The sequence below is a fragment of the Lissotriton helveticus genome, chromosome 8, assembly GCF_964261635.1.
Source record: "Lissotriton helveticus chromosome 8, aLisHel1.1, whole genome shotgun sequence".
NCBI classification, from domain to species: Eukaryota; Metazoa; Chordata; class Amphibia; order Caudata; family Salamandridae; genus Lissotriton; species Lissotriton helveticus.
In genome coordinates, this window is record NC_136069.1 from 415,201,708 (window position 1) to 415,227,042 (window position 25,335).

General features: G+C 45.9%; 1 protein-coding gene across 3 annotated transcripts in view; it reads right to left on the bottom strand.

Moving 5' to 3' along the window:
• Window positions 1-25,335, bottom strand: part of LOC144772725 (phosphatidylinositol 3,4,5-trisphosphate 3-phosphatase TPTE2-like) — a 298,439-nt gene that overhangs the window by 200,316 nt on the left and 72,788 nt on the right. For all 3 annotated transcript variants that reach the window (XM_078657252.1, XM_078657251.1, XM_078657254.1), the window contains exon 3: window positions 20,596-20,673. In XM_078657252.1, the coding sequence (XP_078513378.1) occupies window positions 20,596-20,673 (78 nt within the window). The remainder of the gene's footprint in view (window positions 1-20,595; window positions 20,674-25,335) is intronic.

Sequence of the window (25,335 nt, forward strand, 5' to 3'; positions counted from 1 at the left end):
CATGAAAGGGTCAGAAGAGTCAAGTCTCGAAGTCTATCAGGGATACAAAAGTCAATCCAATGAATATCGATGGAGGTCCCCAGAAACGAAGAAAGAAATAAGTCCTGTGAGGGCGATGACTTTGCCGAGTTTGCTGGATGGTCAGGGGCTCCAGTCCCGGGCCGCTGTAGTTGCGCAGATATAATAGGCGTCAGATTAGAACGATGCTCGGGGTTCTCCTCCCGGATAAAATCAAACTTTGCGGGGGTCACCATATGGTGCGGGCCTGACTCTGGGCTAGGGTCCGGTCTCGAACAAACAGTCTCGATGCGTACGGTTAGGTTGTGGAGAGCAGCCTCCATTTGCCAGTGAAGAGCCCCGATGGCGGCCATGACGGTCCCCAGTGTCGGTCCACACGCCGTCCGATCCATCTCTGCTTAATCAATGACAAAGCAGTTCATCAACCCCGGAGGCCGGCTACTCCGGGGAAACAAACTGGAGTGGGGTGGGCGAAGTCGACTGGCGACTGTCAGGCTGTGCGCTCTTTACACCGCTGCCGAGAGCGGGGGGCCCCCCCGCGGACCCCGAGGGCTGCAGCAGGGTCCCAGGAACCGGACCCCCACTCACCACGGCATCCACGTCTCGTCGCTGTCTAGCGAATATACGCAGGGACTCGAGACAACCACCAGGATCGAGAATTTGTGTCACTCCAATGAGACCGGACCCTGCCAGGTACCCGCGGCCGATGTTGTTCAACTGAAACCCGGCTGGGTCAGTACTCGAGGCCCCGGCTTACAGTCTGGAGGAGGCCCGAAAATGACAGACGGCGTAACTTCGTCAAAAAAGGTGATAAAGACTCCGGAATTGCGTTCCTGGACTCAGTGACGATTCGGACACACGGGAGTCTGGCGGGAGGTCAGGATTAAGTTCAGGATATATCCACCAGCGACGGAGGTCGACGGAGCCGGGAGCTTATGCGGCCATCTTGGTTGCTAGCGTAGCTCTTCCTCTCTTGAAAGGTTTTTTAAATGCTAATTCCTAACTATAACGAGTGTGAAACCTATGTTTTTTTCAGTGAATTTCATAGTTTTTTTTAAAGTTAATTCCTTTGTATATCAACTTTGTTAGCTACGATTTTTTTTTAATTAGCTGTTTTTTATAACTATTAGATATAATTATTATTATTTTTTTTAAATTATTTTTTCACTGTATTTTTCTTTTTTTCATAATTTTCTCTTGGTGCGCTCAGGGTGCGCGCACCGGTAAGCTCTCCCGAGAGCGCAGCGAGAGTGCTATTTCTGTGTTCGTAAAAAAAAAAATATGTAAGAAAACTAAATAATAATACAAGACATGCAGTACCATACTTATAAAAGCAGTATTTTTGATTTAAGCAATGAAAATGATTTTGCATTTCCGTAAAGCTACCAAAACGTCACTCAGGCGCGCCGCGTAAGCGCCCACGGAAGCGCCTACGTTCGCACCGCGTAAGCGCCCCCGGAAGCGCTCCGGTGCGCGCAGCGGAAGCGTGTCAAGTCATGTGACCTTAAAATAACACTTTTCATTGGTTGCTAACACTTTTTTTTTACAAAGAATGAAATCCCCACCCATTTCCTTCACTTCTTCTTTCACTTTTGTGAGTGCAAGACCTGTCTTTTTCCTCCTTAATCTTTTTTGGTTTATCATGGCTGCCAGAGCATCCAGCAGCAGTGATGACACAGATGGATTTATAGATGAAGAGGTTCCTCAGCCTAGAGTGAAGGAGCATTTTATCTGGAAATTTTTTGATATTCCTGAGGGACGTAAGAAAGTGAATGCTCCAAAGGTGGAGTGTAAGATCTGCCATACTGTACTTTCCCGAGGAGACCCAACAAGGAAGTACAGTTTTGGTAATTCTACCATGATTCGCCACGTCCAGAGAAGGCATCCCCAGAACTATGCCCGGGAGAGTGTCAGGGCTCTGGCACGAGAGGCTCCAAGAGATGGTGCCTCTACTTCAACTGAAGGAGCAACTGCATCAGTGAGAGGGCGACCAGAAGAGCTGATCCCTAATATTCAGCCTGCTTTTAATGAAGTAACAATTAAATGCAGACGATGTGATCAGCTTCTTTGTTATGGGGAACAAAGTGTTATGCTCATGGTTCGAGCACTAGAGAACCACTGCTGCCGTCCCCTGCCCTAATTTTGATATTTTTTTTGCTCCTGTTGAGCAGTTTCCCATTCCCTGTTTTTGTTCAAAAAAGGAAAAAAGAAGGGAAAAAAAAGTTCTGTTCAGAACTACCTCCAATTCTCATCAAAGAGCTGTATTCTTAAAAAAATGAAAAAGAGTAACTGAAGTGGAGTGCAGTGAGAGAGGAGAGGAAAATGAGTGAGAAAGCAAAGAAAGGGACGAGAGGGGAAGGGAAGTAAAGTAGGGGGACTGAAAGAAGGTGTGTGTGGGAAAGGAGAGTGAGGAGAAGGAGAGTGAACATGGGGAATGAGGATAAGTGAAGAAAATGTAGTAAAGGAACGGGGGTGTGGAAGGGTAAGAAAAGAGCAGTGATGTTTAGGAAAGAGTGGAGATACAGACTGGATAAAGACAAGTGAGTATGAGACAAGGTGAGTAAGGCAGTGAAGATTAAACAATGTGGAATCCACTCAAGAGGTGGTGGTGATCCCTAAAATGATGGGGAGCACACAGTGTTGTTTAAATGCCCCTCACACACCAACAGGCCCCTTGGTGTCATGCTTCATCATCGGGGCCTTCGCATCCCTCTACGGGACGCGGCGTGCTACGACTGACGACTACGTAGGAGCACTTACTAGTGGACTATGTGAGGGTGTGTGTTTTAGGGAGAGTATGTGAGTGAGGTGAGGTGAAAAAAGTGAGTTAAAAAATACCTGGCACGTGGGAAAAAAATACTTTATTATGTCCCCGGCTGGTATTATTAAAAAGTGCAGAGTGAGGTTGATAATATACGTATTAGGGTATACCAACCATTTCAAGGTGTCAACATGTTTCGGAGCGCAAGGACTCCTTCTTCAGGACAAGGATACGCACGTTATCCTCCCCTTACTCACATGGAATGTTAAAGTGTAATACAAATATATAAAAAAAGAATGTGCAATGTACCTAACAATGTTTATATATAGGTCAGTTCAGTTGCGCCCAGTTGGCGTTGATGAGAACCTGTGAAAGGAAGACAAAACAAACGGAACACGTCGGATGTCCATGAACTAGAGGAAAGAAAATGCCTTCCTAGTTAGTTAGGGTAAGTAGCAAGACTCAAAATTAGGTACTGTGACCCTATGAACAAAAAAGACATATAAAAGGACATAATATACATACTAGTCGGATGTCCAGGGATTTAGGGAAGAAAAATGCTTTCCTAATCAGTAAGGGAAAAAGACAGGACCCAAAATGGGGTTCTGGGACCCTGTAAAAAAGGACTATTCAAAGGACAAACAGACACAAAACACATAGACATACAGCTAAATTCGTAGTCTCCCTAGTATGGATAAAGGGAGGGAGGCAGTGGCTTACTTATTGTTTTTAAACTGGTAACCTCATGAGCTTTTTGCGTGGTATTGGGGGGATCCTTCCTCAAAGCTCAATATAGCAACCTAAAAGATAATCAAGGGTAGGATTTAGGTGGTTTTAGGGATCAGCAGAAAGTACCAGGTGAAAACTGCAAAAAGTGCATCCTCATTCGCATGACTCCACTCACGGTTTTTGCATGGTTCAATCGCCTGCCTTCCCCTCAACGCTGCTCCGATGAAGTGAGCGGTTGGATAGGTGGTTCAGCTATTTATACTTTCAGCTAGGTGAATAGTACAGGATGATTAGTTAATGACACTCGGAAGTATGCCCAAATACGGCATTAATCATCCCCTCGGATCCGGTGTCCGGCGATCAGCCGGGTTCGCTGCTCCAGGGGTCTGCGCATGCGTGAAGGAGTAGCGTGCGGAGATCTGCGCAAGTGCGAGCTGAAAAGCGACATGCGCGCGCGTTCCCTCACAATACACTGCAATGGCGCGCATGGGCAGTATCGCAAGATGATTACAATTACCGACTCAGTATTAGATAGTAGTCGGGCATCAGAAAAAACGAGTGTAAGGGTGCAGGGGATAGCGCAAAACTTAATATTGCGCTGTCATTATTGGGTAATTGGTTCCCATCACTGATAAATAAGCGGTAAACCATGTGGTTATACCAATATTCAGTTGGGTGTATTCAAATAATAAGCCCTTACCCTACCACTTCAAGAAGACATACAGATGTATAGGATGGTTAGTCTTACATCTATTGGAATAAGGCAGAATGTATGGTCATTGTAAAGAAAAATTGTACCAGGTCTAATTCGGTGTACCCAGAACAGTCACCGCACCAAGTATATATCTCAAAAATATGGCACTGAGGAGATACCCCGGCATTGAGGTATTCAGCGTAGTTGATTCGACGGAATTGAGTCATTGAGCCCAGAGGTATCGGTCCCAAGGCGGAACACCCACCGTTGCTCTTTCTCCAAAAGCCCTGTCTCTGCGGGCAGCTGCTCGATCACTGTCCACTGTAACTCATTTACACAGTGTTTGTATTCCAGGAAGTGAGCTGACATTTTTGTGGTTGACTTCTTGCACCTGATATTACTTTTATGCTCGTTGATCCTTATCTTTATTTGTCTTGTTGTCATCCCCACGTACTCTTTTTTGCAGGGACATGTGATTAAATATACTACATTCCTGCTGTTGCAGTTGGTGAATGTACGTTATTCCCAGCTAGTACCATTGGAAAAAGTAAGGGTCTGGCTTTTCTTGGTAAGGTGACAGCTGTTACAATTGCCACACGGATGGTGGCCCTGTACTCCTTGTAGTCTTGTCTGTGTCACTCTGTGTGGTGCAGGTCTTGTGTGGACGAGCATGTCTTTTAAATTCCTGCCACGTCTGTGGGCAAACATTGGTTTTTCCAGGGATAGCGTGCCACTTGTTAGTATGCGCCAATGTTTGTTGACCAATTTGGCAACTTGGTTGGTTACTGGGCTATATGTGGTGACACAGACTGTCCTATTCAGTTGGTCATCTTTCCTGGGTTTGTCTTCTAAGAAAGCGTCACGATTATTGTTCCTGGCTCTCTTCATAGCCTTGTGGATCACTGGGTCAGGGTATATCCTTTGTCTCAATTTTGCGCAGAGGTCCTTAGCCTGACTCTTGTATTTTGCCACATCGCTGCAGTTCCGGCGTAGGCGGAGTAACTGCCCATATGGTAGGTTCTCCCTCAGGTGACGTGGATGGAAACTGTCAAACCTGAGGAGGCAGTTCCTGGCAGTTGGTTTAAAATGGGTCTCTGTCTTCAGGACACCTGCCTCATGGTAGATGCTCAGATCTAAGAAGACCATAGTACTGTTTGACATTTGGTGAGTGAATTTGAGAAAGGCTTTCTGGTTGTTGAGCCATTGCATAAATTCTGAAATTGAATTCTCATCCCCCTCCCAAATCACCAAAATATCATCAATATATCTTCGCCATGTTTTTATCCTCTCCCTGAATGGATTATCGGGATGAAGGATTTTGGAAGATTCCAAATGATGGACGTAAAGTCCCGCCAGACTAGGGGCAAAAGTACTCCCCATGCTGGTTCCATGGCTTTGCCAGAACAGGGTACCCGAATACTCAAAAAAGTTTTTTGTAAGAGCTAGCGAGAAACATTCCATAACTACACCACGGGGAGTTTGGTATTTCCAATGTGTAGAGTGGAGTACTTCCTCGATGATTAGAAGTGTCTCATCATGTGGGAGGCTCGTGTAGAGGCTCTCCACATCAAGGCTCAGAAGCATTTGTGAGTTGGGATCAAAAGAATGATTCTGTAAGAGTTGCAGTACCGCTTTTGTATCTCCATGGCTTATTGATGAGGGAATACCTAAGAAATAAAATAGCTCCGCAGGGCCTATTGGTAAAGAACGAACCTTTTATTTTCCAAGATGACCTAGTTTTTAAAAAAGCATGGTCACTTATCTCCTGGCACTGTACCAGGGACTGGTTGGTCCTGATAGTTCAAACTGCCGCAAGGAAATCTTTGGAATTAAAAGTGGAGATCCAAAAACTGGTAATGGTACTAGCTGGAAACAACGTACATTCACCAACTGCAACAGCAGGAATGTAGTATATTTAATCACATGTCCCTGCAAAAAAGAGTACGTGGGGATGACAACAAGACAAATAAAGATAAGGATCAACAAGCATAAAAGTAATATCAGGTGCAAGAAGTCAACCACAAAAATGTCAGCTCACTTCCTGGAATACAAACACTGTGTAAATGAGTTACAGTGGACAGTGATCGAGCAGCTGCCCTCAGAGACAGGGCTTTTGGAGAAAGAGCAACGGTGGGTGTTCCGCCTTGGGACCGATACCTCTGGGCTCAATGACTCAATTCCTTGGAATCAACTACGCTGAATACCTCAATGCCGGGGTATCTCCTCAGTGCCATATTTTTGAGATATATACTTGGTGCGGTGACTGTTCTGGGTACACCGAATTAGACCTGGTACAATTTTTCTTTACAATGACCATACATTCTGCCTTATTCCAATAGATGTAAGACTAACCATCCTATACATCTGTATGTCTTCTTGAAGTGGTAGGGTAAGGGCTTATTATTTGAATACACCCAACTGAATATTGGTATAACCACATGGTTTACCGCTTATTTATCAGTGATGGGAACCAATTACCCAATAATGACAGCGCAATATTAAGTTTTGCGCTATCCCCTGCACCCTTACACTCGTTTTTTCTAATGCCCGACTACTATCTAATACTGAGTCGGTAATTGTAATCATCTTGCAATACTGCCCATGCGTGCCATTGCAGTGTATTATGAGGGAACGCGCGCGCATGTCGCTCTTCAGCTCGCACTTGCGCAGATCTCCGCACGCTACTCCTTCACGCATGCGCAGGCCCCTGGAGCAGCGAACCCGGCTGATCGCCGGACACCGGATCCGAGGGGATGATTAATGCCGTATTTGGGCATACTTCCGAGTGTCATTAACTAATCATCCTGTACTAATCACCTAGCTGAAAGTATAAATAGCTGAACCACCTATCCAACCGCTCACTTCATCGGAGCAGCGTTGAGGGGAAGGCAGGCGATTGAGTCATGCGAATGAGGATGCACTTTTTGCAGTTTTCACCTGGTACTTTCTGCTGATCCCTATAACCACCTAAATCCTACCCTTGATTATCTTTTAGGTTGCTATATTGAGCATTGAGGAAGGATCCCCCCAATACCACGCAAAAAGCTCATGAGGTTACCAGTTTAAAAACAATAAGTAAGCCACTGCCTCCCTCCCTTTATCCTTACTAGGGAGACTACGAATTTAGCTGTATGTCTATGTGTTTTGTGTCTGTTTGTCCTTTCAATAGTCCTTTTTAGGGCTCGGACTCCTCCCCACTGTAAGTGGGGGAGGAGTTTCGAGATCCTAATGTTAGAAGAAAAAAAAGAAGTATCTCCTAGGGCCTTGGTGAGAGGAATTCCACACATTCCTTAGCGTTTTCTGTCATCTGGCCAGTGATTCGTCTTCCTTGTGTTTTCGTTTTAATAGGCTTGAAGTGATAGGGTAAATGTAGTTTTGTTCCGCCATTTTGGGCATATTTCGTTCGTGCTCGCGCAAAGAAGTACATAAATTATAATTAGGAGCTGTCAGGGTGCCTCCGTTAGTGAATCCAGATGGCCGGGCGCGTTCACAATTCTGCAGCGCTCAGCGCGCAGCTTCCTTGTTCTTTTTTTTTTTACAATTGGATCGCTTTCGCGATCTGTGGTCCGGCGTTGTGAAGCTTGTTTGTTCGGGGATTCTACGCGCGTTCAGTTTTTCATCGGAGGTACATGCCGAGTTGTTATGAAGTACATGGGAGCAGTTTAACAGGATGTGAGCACTCGGATAACTCTATTGTGCGGACCAGGCATGTGAGTGAGCACGAGCTTATTGCCAGCGCGCCGGAGATGCACCTTAACCCTGCGTGTAAAGAAGCGTTGCTGTGTCAGGTACCGAGAACTCCGACTGCTCTTCCGTGGGCTTCTATCCTGACCCCCCGCATCCTTATCATTGTACAGGGGCGCCATAGCTCAGGCATTGGGCCTCAATTCTGATTCCAGGGAAGCCACTCCCTCTGCTCTTTCATTACTAGGCGCGCACACCACAGCGGTCGGTGCACCTCAATCCCGACCTGCCACATCGTCTGCTATTTCAGTTCCGGAGCGAGCTTAGCTCCGGCAGTGTACCTCAATCCCGACCTGCCGCATCCTCTGCTATTTCAGTACCAGGCGTGCACAGCTCTGTCAGTGCACCTCAATCCCGACCTGCCGCATCCTCTGCTATTTCAGTTGCGGAGCGAGCATAGCTCCGGCAGTGTACCTCAATTCTCACATGCCATGCACACTGCTCTTTCAGTACAGGGGTGCACAGCGCCATTATCTCCTGTTTTTAGGTCCGGGGCGCACACAACTCGGTCAGTGTACCTCAGTCCTGAACTGTTGACCCTCTGCTATTTTTGTACTGAGGCGCATCCTACCCACCTCAATCCAGACCGACCGCACCCTGGGCTCCAGCAGTCCCGGAACGCCGCAGCTCTGCCAATGTGTCTTAATGCAGAGCTGCCGCCCCCCCTGCTGTGCAATACAGGGCGCACTCACTTCAGCCAACGTATCTCAGTCGGGACTAGCACAGCATCTGTTACAGCACCACCACACTGTGCCAAAGTACCTCGACCCAGACCTTGGCAGCCTCTGCTGTTACACGACTGACGCACACTCTGCTCTTCCGATGCACACCAATCCTGACCCGCCGCAGCGTCAGGTATTACAGTACTGGGACATACTTAGTTCTGGCAGTGCCCTCTGTACAGACCCGTCGGACCCTCGGCTCTCACAAGCACACACTATCTCTTCCCTGTGGCTCCCCATCTTTTTCAGGGAGACACCCACACACTGCAGAGTGTGAGTGCAGAGTGTGAGTGCAGAGTGTGAGTGCAGAGTGAGAGTGCCGAGTGAGTGTGAGTGCAGAGTGAGTGTGAGTGCAGTGTGAGTGCAGAGTGAGTGCAGAGTGAGTGTGAGTGCAGAGTGAGTGTGAGTGCAGAGTGAGTGCAGAATGCAGAGTGAGTGAGTGCAGAGTGCAGAGTGAGTGCAGAGTGCAGAGTGAGTGCAGAGTGAGTGCAGAGTGAGTGCAGAGTGAGTGCAGAGTGAGTGCAGGGGCAGAGTTAGTGCAGAGTGAGAGCAGGGGCAGAGTGAGTGCAGAGTGAGTGCAGGGGCAGAGTGAGTGCAGAGTGAGTGCAGGGGCAGAGTGAGTGCAGAGTGAGTGTAGAGTGCAGAGTGAGTGTAGAGTGCAGAGTGAGTGTACAGTGAGTGTAGAGTGAGTGCAGAGCGAGTGCAGAGTGAGTGCAGAGTGTAGAGTGAGTGCAGGTGCAGAGTGAGTGCAGAGTGAGTGCAGAGTGAGTGCAGAGTGAGTGCGAGTGTAGAGTGAGTGCAGAGTGTAGAGTGAGTGCAGAGTGTAGAGTGAGTGCAGAGTGAGTGCAGGTGCAGAGTGAGTGCAGAGTGAGTGCAGAGTGAGTGCGACTGCAGAGTGACTGCAGAGTGAGTGTGACTGCAGAGTGATTGCAGAGTGAGTGTCACTGCAGAGTGACTGCAGAGTGACTGCAGAGTGACAGTGACTGCAGAGTGACTGCAGGGTGACTTCAGAGTGACAGTGACTGCAGAGTGACTGCAGAGTGACAGTGACCGCAGTGTGTGTGTGCAGGGTGAACAGTGTGTGAGAGTGCAGGGTGAACAGTGTGCAGAGTGAGTGTGAGTGCAGAGTGCAGAATGAGTGCAGAGTGCAGAGTGAGTGCAGAGTGCAGAGTGACTGCAGAGTGACAGTGACTGCAGAGTGACTTCAGAGTGACAGTGACTGCAGAGTGACTGCAGGGTGACAGTGACTGCAGTGTGTGTGTGCAGGGTGAACAGTGTGTGGGAGTGCAGGGTGAACAGTGTGCAGAGTGAGTGTGAGTGCAGAGTGAGAGTGAGTGTGAGTGCAGAGTGCAGAGTGAGTGAGTGCAGAGTGCATAGTGAGTGCAGAGTGCAGAGTGAGTGCAGAGTGAGTGCAGAGTGAGTGCAGAGTGCAGAGTGAGTGCAGAGTGAGTGCAGAGTGAGTGCAGGTGCAGAGTGAGTGCAGGTGCAGAGTGAGTGCAGGTGCAGAGTGAGTGCAGGTGCAGAGTGAGTGCAGGTGCAGAGTGAGTGCAGGTGCAAAGTGAGTGCAGGTGCAGAGTGAGTGCAGGTGCAGAGTAAGTGCAGAGTGAGTGCGAGTGCAGAGTGAGTGCAGAGTGAGTGCAGAGTGAGTGCGACTGCAGAGTGACTGCAGAGTGAGTGTGACTGCAGAGTGACTGCAGAGTGAGTGTGACTGCAGAGTGACTGCAGAGTGACTGCAGAGTGAGTGTGACTGCAGAGTGACTGACTGCAGAGTGACTGCAGAGTGACTGCAGAGTGACAGTGACTGCAGTGTGTGAGTGTGCAGGGTGAACAGTGTGTGAGTGTGCAGGGTGAACAGTGTGTGAGTGTGCAGGGTGAGCAGTGTGTGAGTGTGTAGGGGCAGTGTGTGAGTGTGCAGGGTACGAACACTTGAACTAAGTCCACCACACACACATACATAAGACCACACACACATCACACACACACCACACACACACACACCACACACACACACCACACACACCACACACACACACACCACTCTCTCACCACCACACACTCACCACCACACACGCAACCACACACACACACCACCAGCCGTCAGTGCACGCTTTCACCAGGCACAAACACCACCAGCCATCAGTGCACGCTTTCACCGGACACAAACACCACCAGCCGTCAGTGCTTGCTTTCACCAGGCGCACTCACCACCAGCCGTCAGTGCACGCTTTCCCCAGGCACACACACCACCAGCCGTCTGTGCACGCTTTTACCAGGCACACACACCAACAGCCGTCAGTGCACGCTTCCACCAGGCACACACACCTCCAGCCGGCAGTGCACGCTTCCACCAAGCACACACACCACCAGCCATCAGTGAACAATTTCTACAGGCACACACACCACCAGCCATCAGTGCACACATCAATTGTTAACGCATCCACAATAAACTATTGTAGCAATCGCAGTATGGTGCACTTTACTTTTAAACATATTCATCTAAAGCGCAGCATGTCACCATTGCTACAATTCCAATCCAACCCACATAATTCCACTACACACCACATGCATACACTCCATAACACATGGCTAAAAGACATTGCCATTGACAATGCCATTAGCTCTAACTCAAATAAATCCGAGACCTATTGCATTTCCAATGCTTGTTTACAGGGTCCCAGAACCCCATTTTGGGTCCTGTCTTTTTCCCTTACTGATTAGGAAAGCATTTTTCTTCCCTAAATCCCTGGACATCCGACTAGTATGTATATTATGTCCTTTTATATGTCTTTTTTGTTCATAGGGTCACAGTACCTCATTTTGAGTCTTGCTACTTACCCTAACTAACTAGGAAGGCATTTTCTTTCCTCTAGTTCATGGACATCCGACGAGTTCCGTTTGTTTTGTCTCCCTTTCACAGGTTCTCATCAACGCCAACTGGGCGCAACTGAACTGACCTATATATAAACATTGTTAGGTACATTACACATTCTTTTTTTATATATTTTTATTACACTTTAACATTCCATGTGAGTAAGGGGAGGATAACGTGCGTATCCTTGTCCTGAAGAAGGAGTCCTTGCGCTCCGAAACATGTTGACACCTTGAAATGGTTGGTATACCCTAATACGTATATTATCAACCTCACTCTGCACTTTTTAATAATACCAGCCGGGGACATAATAAAGTATTTTTTTCCCACGTGCCAGGTATTTTTTAACTCACTTTTTTCCCCTCACCTCACTCACATACTCTCCCTAAAACACACACCCTCACATAGTCCACTAGTAAGTGCTCCTACGTAGTCGTCAGTCGTAGCACGCCGCGTCCCGTAGAGGGATGCGAAGGCCCCGATGATGAAGCATGACACCAAGGGGCCTGTTGGTGTGTGAGGGGCATTTAAACAACACTGTGTGCTCCCCGTCATTTTAGGGATCACCACCACCTCTTGAGTGGATTCCACATTGTTTAATCATATTGCCAAGGGAGATCGAATCCACTTGCTCTCTCTCTCCCCCTTTTTGGTTATATTTAATTAAGGCAGTGAAGAGACAGAGAAAGTGAAAGAAAAAGTAAGAGTAGAAGACTGAAGGCCTCATTTATGAGGCCATGCGTCACTTTTACGCCGCCGGTTCGTCACTTTTTGTGACGCACCAGTGGTGTAAAAAAATGCACCTTGTTGAGTCATATTTACAAAGTGACGCATCTAGGTAGATGCGTCACTTTGTAAACCCCTGCGCCACATTATACCTGAGCCAGGTGTGATGTATGCAAAGGGGGCGTATTGACGTAGGGTCGTAGAAGTGACGCAGTGAAATCTATGAGATTTCACTGCGTCACTTTTAGGACACCGTTGCGTCAAAATCTTGCGCCTGCCTCACAGCAGGCGTAAGACTGATGCAGGCCCTTTCACATGGGGCTGGCCCCATGTGAAAGGATGCATTGCTGGAGTTGCGTCACTTTTGTGATACACTCCAGCAATGCATCACTTTTGCGCTTACAGATACGTCAGAAATACTAACGTATCTGTAACTCCTTGCGACATAATGCGTCATACATTAAATATGACACATGAGTAGAAGACTGAAGGCCTCATTTATGAGGCCATGCGTCACTTTTACGCCGCCGGTGCGTCACTTTTTGTGATGCACCAGTGCTGTAAAAAATGCACCTTGTTGAGTCATATTTACAAAGTGACGCATCTAGGTAGATGCGTCACTTTGTAAACCCCTGCGCCACATTATACCTGCGCCAGGTGTAATGTATGCAAAGGGGGCGTATTGACGCAAGAAAGGGTCGTAGAAGTGATGCAGTGAAATCTATGAGATTTCACTGCGTCACTTTTAGGACACCGTTGCGTCAAAATCTTGCGCCTGCCTCACAGCAGGCGTAAGACTGACGCAGGCCCTTTCACATGGGGCTGGCCCCATGTGAAAGGATGCATTGCTGGAGTTGCGTCACTTTTGTGACACACTCCAGCAATGCATCACTTTTGCGCTTACAGATACGTCAGAAATACTGACGTATCTGTAACTCCTTGCGACATAATGCGTCATACATTAAATATGACGCATCAGGAATGTCGCAAGGAGAGCGCACTGAGAAGTGATGCATCGCTGCTTTCACGCAGCGATGCGTAATTTCTGATAAATGAGGCCCTGTCTGAGAGAGGAATGAAACCATAAGTGAGGGAGTGTGGCTGTTTTTCCCTGTGGTGCGCTCAGGGTGCGCGTACCGGAGTGCGCACCTTGGAACGCACCCAGCGCTTACCCCGCGAAATTTAAAAAAAAAAAGTTTTTTTGCCCTTTAGGGTCCTTCTAGACCCCCCTCAGAAAACCTAGGGGGTCAAGGGGTGTCTACTCTGCCCCCTTTTAATTATTTCCCACTTTCTTTTTCACCTCTTGTGTCTCGATTGTACCGAGACACAAGATGGCGGACTCTCCGGACTGTTTAGAATGTTGACAGACACCCGACAGCCAATCAGCTTTCCGCTCGCGCACTCCCGTAGCGCGCCAGATGCGCTCCCCGGTACGCGCAACCGGTGAGCGCTCGAAGCGCGCATATAGATATATATGTGTTTTTAAAGTTAATTTTCCAAAAAACCACTCGAGCAATTTTCACCAAATATAGCAAAGGCACATCTGCGTACCAGTCCCTACAATTTTGCCAAGTTTGGCGTAATTCCGTTCAGAGGTTCGGGCTTTAGACTTGTCAGACCGTCCAATGGAAATTAACATAGGGAAAACACGTTTTGGGACCCCCCTTTTTTCTCAGCTCCCACTCCACGAATCCCCCCGAAACTTCCAGGGAAGGAGCGGAGCGGAGCTGGCCAAAATTTTGGAAAATTACACGCAAAATCCTCAACCGGCGCCAGAGTTATTCCCAATAGAATGTTGCGGATTTCCTATGGTAGCCAATCCTAACTATAACTACCTACTGGCGACCGCCAGTAGGTAATATATATATATATATAATTTTTGTATTATTTGTTTGTGCAGTCCTTCTGTGACAGTGATCCGGGCCCAATCAAAACAGTCCTATTTCTATGTTTACTGCTGTCCAGTTTTTTCATTCTGAAAATCTGGTCACCCTACGCAAGGAAAAGAGCTACACCTAGAGTCAGATTCAAAGAAAAGACCAAGACAGAGATGGTTGGAGAGTCCTGGTTGACAGCCTATACCTCAGGAGGGTATTAGGCGTAAGTAAGTAATCAAGTAAGTAATGACAGTCACAAGCAAAAGATGCATCACAAAACATTAGTTCCCTTATTTGTCATTGCACTCCTCAGCTTCCTGCTGCTATTTTTATCCCAGGCTTTTGCTTTCAGCATTTTGATTTTCTTCGGGATTCTTTGCCTGGATTTCAACCTTGGCTTGTTTTTTCTTTCTGATGTCAGGGAGCAGTTTGGTGGCTGACTAACTTCTTCGGTTGTAATCTTAACCTTCAATCAAGACCTATACATTTGACAAGATTAGTTGTTCATGGGTATTTACGACTCACTCCTAACTTATTAAGTAAACATTTACCTGTTGCGTATACTATTCTGTGCTGAACAGCAACATGGCCACTGAGAGGAGTTGTTCTTTTACCAGATAATAAAAAAAGGGGCACGTCAGACCTCTCAGAGTCCAGTCCATGAAAAGAAGAAGGACTTGAGACGGAATGTTTGTGATGGAAGTAAGTATGAAAGTTAAGGAGAAACTGCGAGGGGGATTTGAGGTTGAATGCAGCATCGAATTCTCTGGGCAACGAAAGTTGAGCAAAGTTATACTTTATTTGTTGGCTCTTGTCTATGAAGAATGTTAGGGTCAAAATAGCATTGCTTAAGAAAGCAGTGAGTTATGAAATGTATTTACGGTTTCGGATTTTGCCTTTTTAGAACATGTTTTTATTCCACACACAGCATTCTTTAAAAAAGAAAAATAGAGTTAGAGTGTGTTAACAAACTCTCTCATGTTGTGTTCTTAAATCTAATAGCTATCTTTATCCTCATTGCTAAATCCTTGACATTCACACAGAATGCACTGCAAATATGCAAAAACTTCAGAGTGATTTTAAGCATGCTGCTGTGTGCTACTCTCAAAGATGGGTTGCAACTAAAGGAGCAAGCAATCTGCTACCACGCACTCTACGATGATCTAGACGGCAGCAGATAATTTGGTGAATAAAAGCTATCCTCTGGGTTCGCAGAATATGATGCACTCTTGAAAGCAAGACAGGATGTCCAAGGCTATTCAAAGCTTTAAAATAGACCATGAGTGGACCCATCAGGACATACTTGAGTAATCATCAGGATGCAGTCAGGAAAGGCCTGTTAAAATATTTGCAAACCATACAATAATATAAATCAACAACTTCATTATGATTTAGGTTCGTGGATACTGTTAGGCTGCAATTTCAGATTCCAGCTGGTATTCTCGGGCGTACAGTTTAGAAAGTAGGGGCCTCTGCATACAAGGTAGCTTGCCAAGCGCAGGGAAAAACGAATATTTAAGAAACAAGCTTGAGCAAGAAACAATAAATAAAGAATGTACAAGCAACACATATGTGAATGAATGAATGAATGAATAGGAATTTGTATTGCGCGACTATGCCCGGAGGCATCAAGGCGCATAGGATGGCAAAACCGCTGAGTGAAAAGTGAACACAGATGAAGGGTTACAGGTAGGCCTCTGCAAAGAGCCAGGTTTTTAGACCTTTACGGAACAGGTCTAGGGACGCCATGCCCTTGAGTTCTACAGGAAGCAGGTTCCAAAGTTTCGGGGCCAGGGAGGAGAAAGCCTTCCCTCCCCATCTGGCCCTGATGGTTCGAGGGACAGACAGAAGATTTTTATTGGCAGAACGTAGGGCCCTGCCCGGGGTGTAGAGAGACACAAGTGACCTGATGTCTTCTGCACCAGATCCGTGGAGAGCACGGAAAGTAAGAACCAGCACCTTGAAGTTTATCCTGGCCTGCACAGGAAGCCAGTGAAGGTTCTTTCTGATAAGGGATCCAGAGGACCGTCTGGGTGCATCAACAACAAACCTTGCTGCTGCATTCTGGACGACTTGTAAGTGATGGACCAGTCTTTTGCTAATGCCCAGGTATAGGGCATTACAATAGTCCAGACGAGGAGAGATGAGTGCCACCGAGACTTGTTTACGTGCTTCCCGGGAGAGATAGTGTGTACGTTTTCTCAAAATCCTTAGGACACCACAGCAAGTGGAGACAGTCCTGTTAACTTGCTTGTCAAAGGAGAGTGTGGAGTCGAGGATAACACCCAGATTACGAACAACAAGAGAGGGCTTGGGGCATGTTCCAAGGGCAATAGGCCACCAGTCGGCCGACCAGACCTCTTGTTTACCTCCAAAGATAAGGACCTCGGTCTTTTCCCCATTTATTTTGAGGAAATTAGAGATCATCCAACCTGCCACTGCTTCCATACAATTCCTGAAATTTGAGGCGGTGTTCTCCACAGATTGCGAGAGGGAGACCATAATCTGGGTGTCGTCAGCGTACGACAAGACTTCCAAACCAAAAGATCTTACAAGCCTAGCAATTGGGGCCACATATATGTTGAAAAGGGTAGGGCTCAAAGATGAGCCCTGAGGGACCCCACATTGCAAATGCTTGACGGAGGAGAGGAAGTCGCCCAATTTGACCCTTTGTTCACGCTGACTAAGAAAGGAAGTTAAAAGGCTCAGAGCGGGCCCATCCACTCCCATCTCACTGAGAAGGGTGGCCAGAATAGTGGGAGACAGGGTGTCAAAGGTGGCTGTAAGGTCGAGCAGGATCAGAAGAGACGTCTGACCACTGTCGACCTCAGCGCAGATGTTGTTGACTACCACTGTGAGCGCAGATTCTGTGCTGTGAGCCTTCCGAAAGCCATGCTGAGAAGGATCTAGCAGGTTGGAATTATCAAGGAAGTCACTGAGATGGTGATTAAGATGGGCCTCAAGCATCTTAGCAGGTGCAGGAAGAAGGGAAATAGAACGGAAGTTCTTTAGTATCCTGGGGTCCAAGGTGGCCTTCTTCAGGAGAGGCTTAACAATGGCCCTTTTCCAGGGTGTGGGGAAGGTACCATTGGAGATTGCCAGATTCATTACTTCAAGAAGCGGGGGAAGCAAGACCTCTCTGCAATTCTTCAGAGTTTTTAGAGCGCAGGGGTCCAGGGGGGATCCGGATTTAAGTCTATCAAGGAGGTTATTGAGGGCTTCGACGGTAAGGGAAGGAAAATTGGATAGGTTCCCGCAAGGGACAGAGAGTGGGCCCTGCCAGGGGGATGGGTCGGAGGTACGATTAAGAGCTTCTAGGGAAGTATGGATGTCCACGATTTTGGTATTAAAAAATGTGGAGATCTGATCGCAGAGATCTTGAGATGCAACAATGGGATCAGGGTTTTGGGCAGAGGATAAAGAATCTACAATTTTGAATAATTCACTGGGAGAGGAGAGGGAGGTAGTAAAGTTTGTAAAATATGCCTGTTTTTCGGCCAGGACTGAGGTCTTATATTCTTTAATAAGGTCTTTATGTTTAGTCCTTTCGTCACGGTCAAGATGGGTCCTCCAAACCCTTTCTTGCCTTCGACACCCCTGCCTAAGCAGTCTGAGGGATTCTGAGTACCAGGGGGCCGACGGTCGTTTCCTGGCGCAGTAGTAGGGCTTAGCCGGGGCTAAGATGTTAACAGCCTTCGAGATGGTGGTGGCAAGCTCAGAGGCAGCAACATGAGTATCAGAGTTAGGAGAGAGCTTGAAGTTGGAAATAAGGGGGCCCAGTGTCTCATTATTCAAGCCTCTAAAATTCCTTTTCGAAGCCCAGTTGTTGTTATCCATTGAAGGTGTAGGGGGTAGACGGAATGTGAAGACTAAAGGTACTGCCATATGATCAGACCAGGAGAGAGGAAGGGGAAGGTCTGCTTTCAACCTGGTATCATTGGTAAATACTCCGTCCAGAGTATGGCCGGCAGAATGGGTAGGGCTTCCCACTATTTGTAAGAGCCCACAGGAGGCCAGCGAGTCTACCAAGAATGTAGTGTCAGCCGAGATGGAGTTTTCCAAATGGAAATTGAAATCACCAAGGATGGTGAAATTGGGCTTATCAATGAAGGGTTCCAATATTTCAAGGAGCATGGCGGTGAAAGCGGACCTGGGACCGGGGGGCCTGTAAATGAGGATGCCTGCAAAGGATACCGTGGAAGAGGGGCTGAGAGAGAAATGCAAAGCCTGGAAGGAATTCTGAGGAGATGGAAGACTCTCAATGCGGCAGTTAACTGAGGTTTTGTGTAGAATGCCAATCCCCCCCCCCTTTACGTCCCTCTCTGTCCAGTCTCACTAAGGCATATCCCTCAGGGATGGCCTCGACCAGATCAGGTCCAGAAGATTCGGACCCCCAAGTTTCGGTGATAAAGGCCCATAAAGGCTTCCTCTCCGAGACAAAGTCTCGGAAGGCAATATTATTTTTGACAAGGGAACGAGCATTGATTAGAAAGCCCGTTTCCCTGGAGGGGAGGGCCGGATGTTGCTCCTTAGTCACCGTCGGGGTGCATAGGGGTGTAGGTAGGGGAGTGGTTGTCGTGTCCCTGAAACACAAGCACTCCGGACCGTCCCGAAGCCTCTCAGGCGAGAACTTATGATGACATGATTGCCAGGATGGCCTGAGTGCTTTCAGAGTGCATAGGGAATAGAGAGGGCTTACTGCAAGCGGGAAGGCCACTGGGTCAGCATTCTTGGCCCCTAGCGCCTCTTAGCGCTGACGGACGCAGACGGGCAGGACTCTGGCACGACTCCGGCACAGGTCCGGCACGTCCGCTGATCGCGTCCGCTGCGCGGAGACATATCCGTCCTCTTATATGTGCAACTAGAGCGCGTCAAAGCGCTTACACACACTCAATACGGCCGCCGTGAATCTTTACCCGGGACCAACTCCTCAGCGTCAATACTCGGTCAGAGAGTGGCCCAGGCAGCGAAGAGGTGGGGGAAGGTATGAGCAGTAAAAGCTTTTTCAATCAAGCAGTTTTAACGAGTGAGTAAAAAAACACACAAACAACAGAGCAACAAGACCTCCCGGCTTCCGCCTCAGGAGGGACACGAACACTCAGTCTAAACGAGCGCAGAGCCCAGAAGTGTGAATGTGAATTGACATGTAGTAGAAACTGTGATTACATGAAATCTAATGACTTGCAAAACTACCAGTGTTATTGTCACAAAATACTTTTTAATATTTTATACAATATTTAAAAATGTGGAATAGTCAACATCATAAAACTAGATTTTCTTGAACAATATCCCACACAGTAATCAATACATGTGATAATATAGTCATATGAAAAATAGGTTATGAGTCATTTCATCCTGTTCAGTGTGCTAATCTAAGGCACATCTGACTAAGCACACAATATATTACTTCATTAAACCATAATGTGATAACAATTTAGTCCATAATGTGAACGGTTCAGGTATTAAGAAAGCTGATAGTGTATTCACACTAAGTGCATTTCCGCTGGAATGCCTTCATCAGGAAGTCGTCACATCTTTCACTGAAAGGGACACACAAAAACACATATAGCCACATGATATGTATGCCTGCACCTGATATACTCTAAACAATCTAACAGATAGCATACTATGTTAAAATCAGTAGGTGAGTTGAAGCCAAAGTGACCTTAGATGTTCGCCTTAAATTATCTTAGTCAGTATCGAACCATTGCATGTACTGATTACTTTGTGGGACATTGTTCAAGAAAATCAAGTTTTATGATATTGACTATTCCACATTTTTAAATATTGTATAACATATTAAAAGTTATTTTGTGATAATAACACTGGTAGTTTTGCAAGTCATTAGATGTAATGTAATCACAGTGTCTACTACCTGTCAATTCACATATTTGTATGCCTGTACATTCTTTATTTATTGTTTCTTGCTCAAGTTTGTTTCCCAAATATTAGTATTCTTGGGCTTAAACATGGGGATTATGAGTTTTTCCCCAAAATGGGGAAGGAAAGAAGGAGAGGCGAATGTTGGTTCTAAACCTCTGTTTTTCAGCCTTGGAGCACGTAATAAATGGATGCAGTTAGGTTTCGGAGGTCTGTGATGTGAGTGGTGGGAAGAGGACAGAGCAATGGAATGGAGGGCTTCCACAGGACCACATGCATCTCCAGGCCCAGTGTGCGCCAGCCACGAAGTACCATGTGACGAGTTTGTGAACCCTGTAATACCTGGCCCAGAGACATCATGCTAGTTTGAAAAGACCAGAGTCGTATATCCTCCAAAGGTTCCCCTCTGGGGCACTTTTAATGAGTGCATAAATGTCTTGGCATGATAATAATTTCAGTTACTCCTTTGTAGCCCTTTTGTTTGAACCGCTGAATGCTCTTAATTTTTTGGCTAGGCGTCTACCATATACAATTTAGATTCAGATTTAATATGCTACACCATGCCCGTCACTTACTTGTACCAAGTGGGTGGATGGTTAACTTCTGGCGACCCATCATCAATCTGTACTTTCTCTTCCACTGGCATGGATTCCCTGTAAAAACAACATAACAACCCTTTGTGAGATTATTTGTGTGTTGACAACAATATAAAGGTAGCACTGTCCTCCTGTACAGATGCATGAGACATGAAGCCTTGAGTAGCTTTCTTATGCATGTAATAGAGAAAAAGCAATTGTGTATCTGGCATAATTGTTTTAGCAGTATGTTAGAGTGGACAAAATAAGGTATAATAGAATTTTTGTATGACTATGGGACAAAATAATAGTTAATGAGAACATACAAGGAATTGAATAATCTCCGGGATCGGACCAGGATGTAGTACAGAATTAGTGGCACAAGATGCTGAACCCCCCATAAAACTTCACAATTTAATTTATCACCCTTGCAAGAATTCACTGGCAAAACTATAAGCTTGCATCAACCTATACAAAATATATGCTGTTTTGCTGGCTAGCGTAGGTCCAGGAAAAGACACTCTGAATTAAGGAGCACCGGTCAATTTAATCAATTGTACACTTTTAATCACATCACCTTTGCGCATGGCAAACTCAGGTGACTTGAATTCCCGAGTTTTATAGACATACCTAGTTCTTAGTTTTCACTCTCCCACAGCTCCATTTTTTGTTCACAGTGTGGGGAAAAATGGGGATTAGGAGAAATGTCCACCTGTCAAAATACCAAATGCCTCTAATCTGTTAAATATTGTTTGAAATGAACCCTCAATTGCCTATAAACCAATATGTCACTTGCCAATAATCAGATTAATTAACATATCAATTTCCACTAATTACTTAATTTTCTCTTTTAAATATTGGCTTTGCAGCACATGAGAAAGGTTATTAATTCCTAATAATCACTTGGGTCGTGCACTGATTAACCCCAGCCGTGTGTCTGGTCAAGTACTAGATTCTTTGAAAATCATAATGTTCACTACTCACTTGAGTAATTTAGATCCTGCCAATCCTATCAAGAATGAAGATACTATGTGCATGGGGCAATATACAAGGAAAGATTTTCACTAATCAACTTTCAACATTTCTGGAAGATTCATATATCTTCGAACCACGGCGGAAGACCATTTGCCCAAGACACTCCACTGAGATCACTCTTCTCCTGGCCCTGGATGAGACTTCCTCCATTCAAGGTGAAGATGATTCTCTATCTCTTTAGTTCCTTTATTACCAGGGGTCATGCAGAGCCGATCCAGGGCATGAAGGAAATCTGATTCCATGGCACAGTATTATTATCCTGGACTAAGTCATCTTTAATGGAGCACTTCCCTTCCTTCTGTACTCGCAGGGCTCCGTGTTATAACCAATACTATTGTGTATTTTTGCATGTATGTATGTCTGTCTTCTGTCTGATCCAATTAGGGTGTTTGGATGCACGGCTGTAGCTTAATCTGGGGAAACCCGGATCATTATTAATCCATTAGATAAACTGGCCCTTAGCCCCACATTGAGGTTGAGGGATTGTTTGGCTACTAGTTGATCAGAAGCGATTTCCTTAGAATAGCAGTTGATGAAACAAGGATATTAATTGTGGGCAGTAACCTTTGTCAGCAGGACTGCCCTCTCTGGCCCACATGCATGTGCAACCCAACTAAACTGACCCTAAAAGTAAAATCATTGTGGGTGGTGATCAACTACGACGCAATGCTGAAGGGTGAAGGTTAAAGCAGAGCACAGGTTTTTGTGATTAGGGTTGTTTGGGAATTTTACAAAAGCTGGACCATGTCTCGGTGGTCCAGAGAGCTCTTCATTGACTTGCAGCCAAGCAGAGAGTATATTCTGTATGCCATTATTCGCAAATTGCATTTTGAAAATTAGTATTTGTTGACTGTGACATGGGTAAGCGACGAAGGGCAGAAGGGAGTTCCTTTTGTCATCAAACCCACAACATGTGGCACAACTTCCAATCAGTGATCAGTAGAATGGAGAGCCACCTGGCTTTCAGAAATGCCTTGAAACAAACTCTGTTCATTGTCCTACCGAGCATTTCTTCTGTTTTCCCCTTTAGTTCTTCGCACCATGAAGCTTCTGAGACTACGCGTGCTCTGGAAATTATATTAATACTTTAACCCAAGGCACATTCTATTTCCATAGCAACATATTACATACGCCAAAAGTAACATACTATTACCTTATATCATGAAAAAATTCTGCTCAAATGACAATTACTGCAACAAATGGTTATAGCTAACAACTAGGTGAGACATCAATTTGCAGTCTTGAATTTGTCCAAGAAAGGAGATGAGGTTGATCTTTAGCTTCAAAAATAAACTCGCCTAGGGCTTCTCCTGCACACCAAGATGCAAGGGATTCCTGGGTTCTGCAGACACATTCTAGAAGGTCTGGAGGCGTGCCAATAGATGCACAGGAAATGCAAATGTGTCAACATTTCTAATTCAGTTTGTTATTTCAAATTATGTTAATGAACCTGCTATGGCACCTAATGCGAAAGGCAAGCATGCTGCAAAACCATGATCACATTTCCAAATAGATATGAATTACTTTACATGGAGGTATTTATGCATCATTGAAAATCTCACTCACTGAAAAATAAAAGCAAGCAAAAATAATGTTGAGAGGTCCGTGCAGCACAGGGCTAGACAAGCATTCAAGCATTCAAGCAAAGAAGCTGGCGAAGAGCAGGCAGCTCACATAAGGCATATTCCCTAAACGACATAAACTGAAGTGTTTTGGCTGAAATCTCTGTCATATTCCATGCACACACTGAGCAGATTGCAGGCTGCGTAATTGTTGTCGTGATTAGGGTAGTTTAGATTGTCCACAGAAGGAGGGTTCGATCTTGGCGAATATTTATTTACTGTGTGTGTTTATCTTACAGAGCTTTCCATGCCTAAGTTTACTTGCTATCCGCCGGGGGCCGGGAAGAGATTTCAAAAATAACAAATGAAGAAGAAAAGTATGTTCTCCGAAAGCTATCTTAATCTCTATTAAAAAAAAAAATCCCAGTATCATAATGAGCTTGAGAAGAAGTGAGGAAGCCATAATTTACATAAAATGCAAACCTATTACTATTCCATAAGTAAAGTCAATGTATCATTTCAAACAGCATTTAATAGGCATGGATAGGTTTTAATAAAAAAAGAATTGAGTAACTAAAAATACATGCTGAGGTAACATAATTTATTGGTAACCATTATTGAAAAGGAAAAATAAGATGTGTTTAACCCTTTTAATGCCACCCTGTCTGTTCTTAAATTGCTCTATAATATTATTCTAACTTTTCTGTGTAGATTAGCAGGACATTAAGGGCTTGATTATGAGCCTGGCGGTCCACGGACTGCCACACTTGTGGGGGTGCAGTGGTGGCGGCCTCCTGACCGCCCTATTACAATTAGGGTGGTCAGACCACCATTGCCTGCCACAGCTGCCAGGGAACCACCGTACTCTGGCAGTGTTGCGGCAGTCAGGAGGCAGCAATATGCTGGCGGTCCTGCCAAGAATATTATCAGTTTCCTCTCTGCCTCTGCTTTCATGGCGGTTCCTCTTCCATGATCCGTGGACCAACGGCCCCCCGTGTGCCTCTGCGCCCAGGGGTGCACCCTGTGTGCATGCACCCCTGTTCCTGCATGGCACAGACTTTACAGTCCACACCATGCAGGAAATGTTTTCGGCGTTCCCATTGCAGTGCCCATTTTTAGGGCGCTGCCGTGGGAACGTAAAAAAAAGCCCACCATACAGGAGGAAACCCTTAATCGGGCGGGCAGCCCAACCACGGGTTTGGCGGGCACGTAATGAGGCCCTATGTGACCAATATCTGTATCGATGTCAATAGGAAATCAACCTGGCAGACTGAAGTGGAGAGTGACACAAAGCGCTCATTGCTAAAGTCCAGCTTCAACAACAGTCTAGTCAGCGAGGCCCCACAGACGTAAACCAACCAATTCTCAAAGATATAGGTAAATGTGGGTTATTTAAAACTTTAGGATCTTTGATCAATTATGGTAGCCCTTTCCCATTGTTTTTGCAACATTTGTTTATTTGTATTAAAAAGTACAAGTATGACATACACGTGTACAGTTAGAGTTAAGCACACCCTGGCATTGTGGCAACAAAAGGGGTAAATACAGGCAAGAAGTCAAAGCACATAAACAGGATGACGGCCCATGAATCAGGAGAACAAGGTCTGCCAGTTGGTGAAGGTCAGATGTCAAGCAAAAGGTCTACTAGCATAAATATTACACAAGTGGTATAAAGGAAAGAGAGGTGGGTGAGAGGGGGAAGGGGTAAGATGAGAGAGTATCAGAGTGAGAAAACAGGGTGGTGGGGGAGGGTGGATCGGGGTCTTAGAGGGAGTAGAACTGAGCGGTATGACGTAAGCGCTCCAGCACATCAGACAACTGAGAATCCTAAGACAAGCATTGGCATATCCAATATGTCTCGCCTTTGGGGCCTTATAAGAGTTTAGCCAGAACTATTGACTTTGCCAATGTATTTAAGCTGCGATGTAGAGAAGTGTGGCTGCTGTGCACCATGCTGAAACGTTTTAATAAAAAAGTGTCAGAAGCATTGTTGGTACCATATATATGACCAAGAAGGATTTATGTATAACTGAACAACCATATTAAAAAAAGTATTTACAATAAAAAATGTCTTGTTCCTGAAATTGCTATGGGATTCAATCCTTGTTTTTCAATCCCTCAGGAGTGTTTCACCATTCCTAAA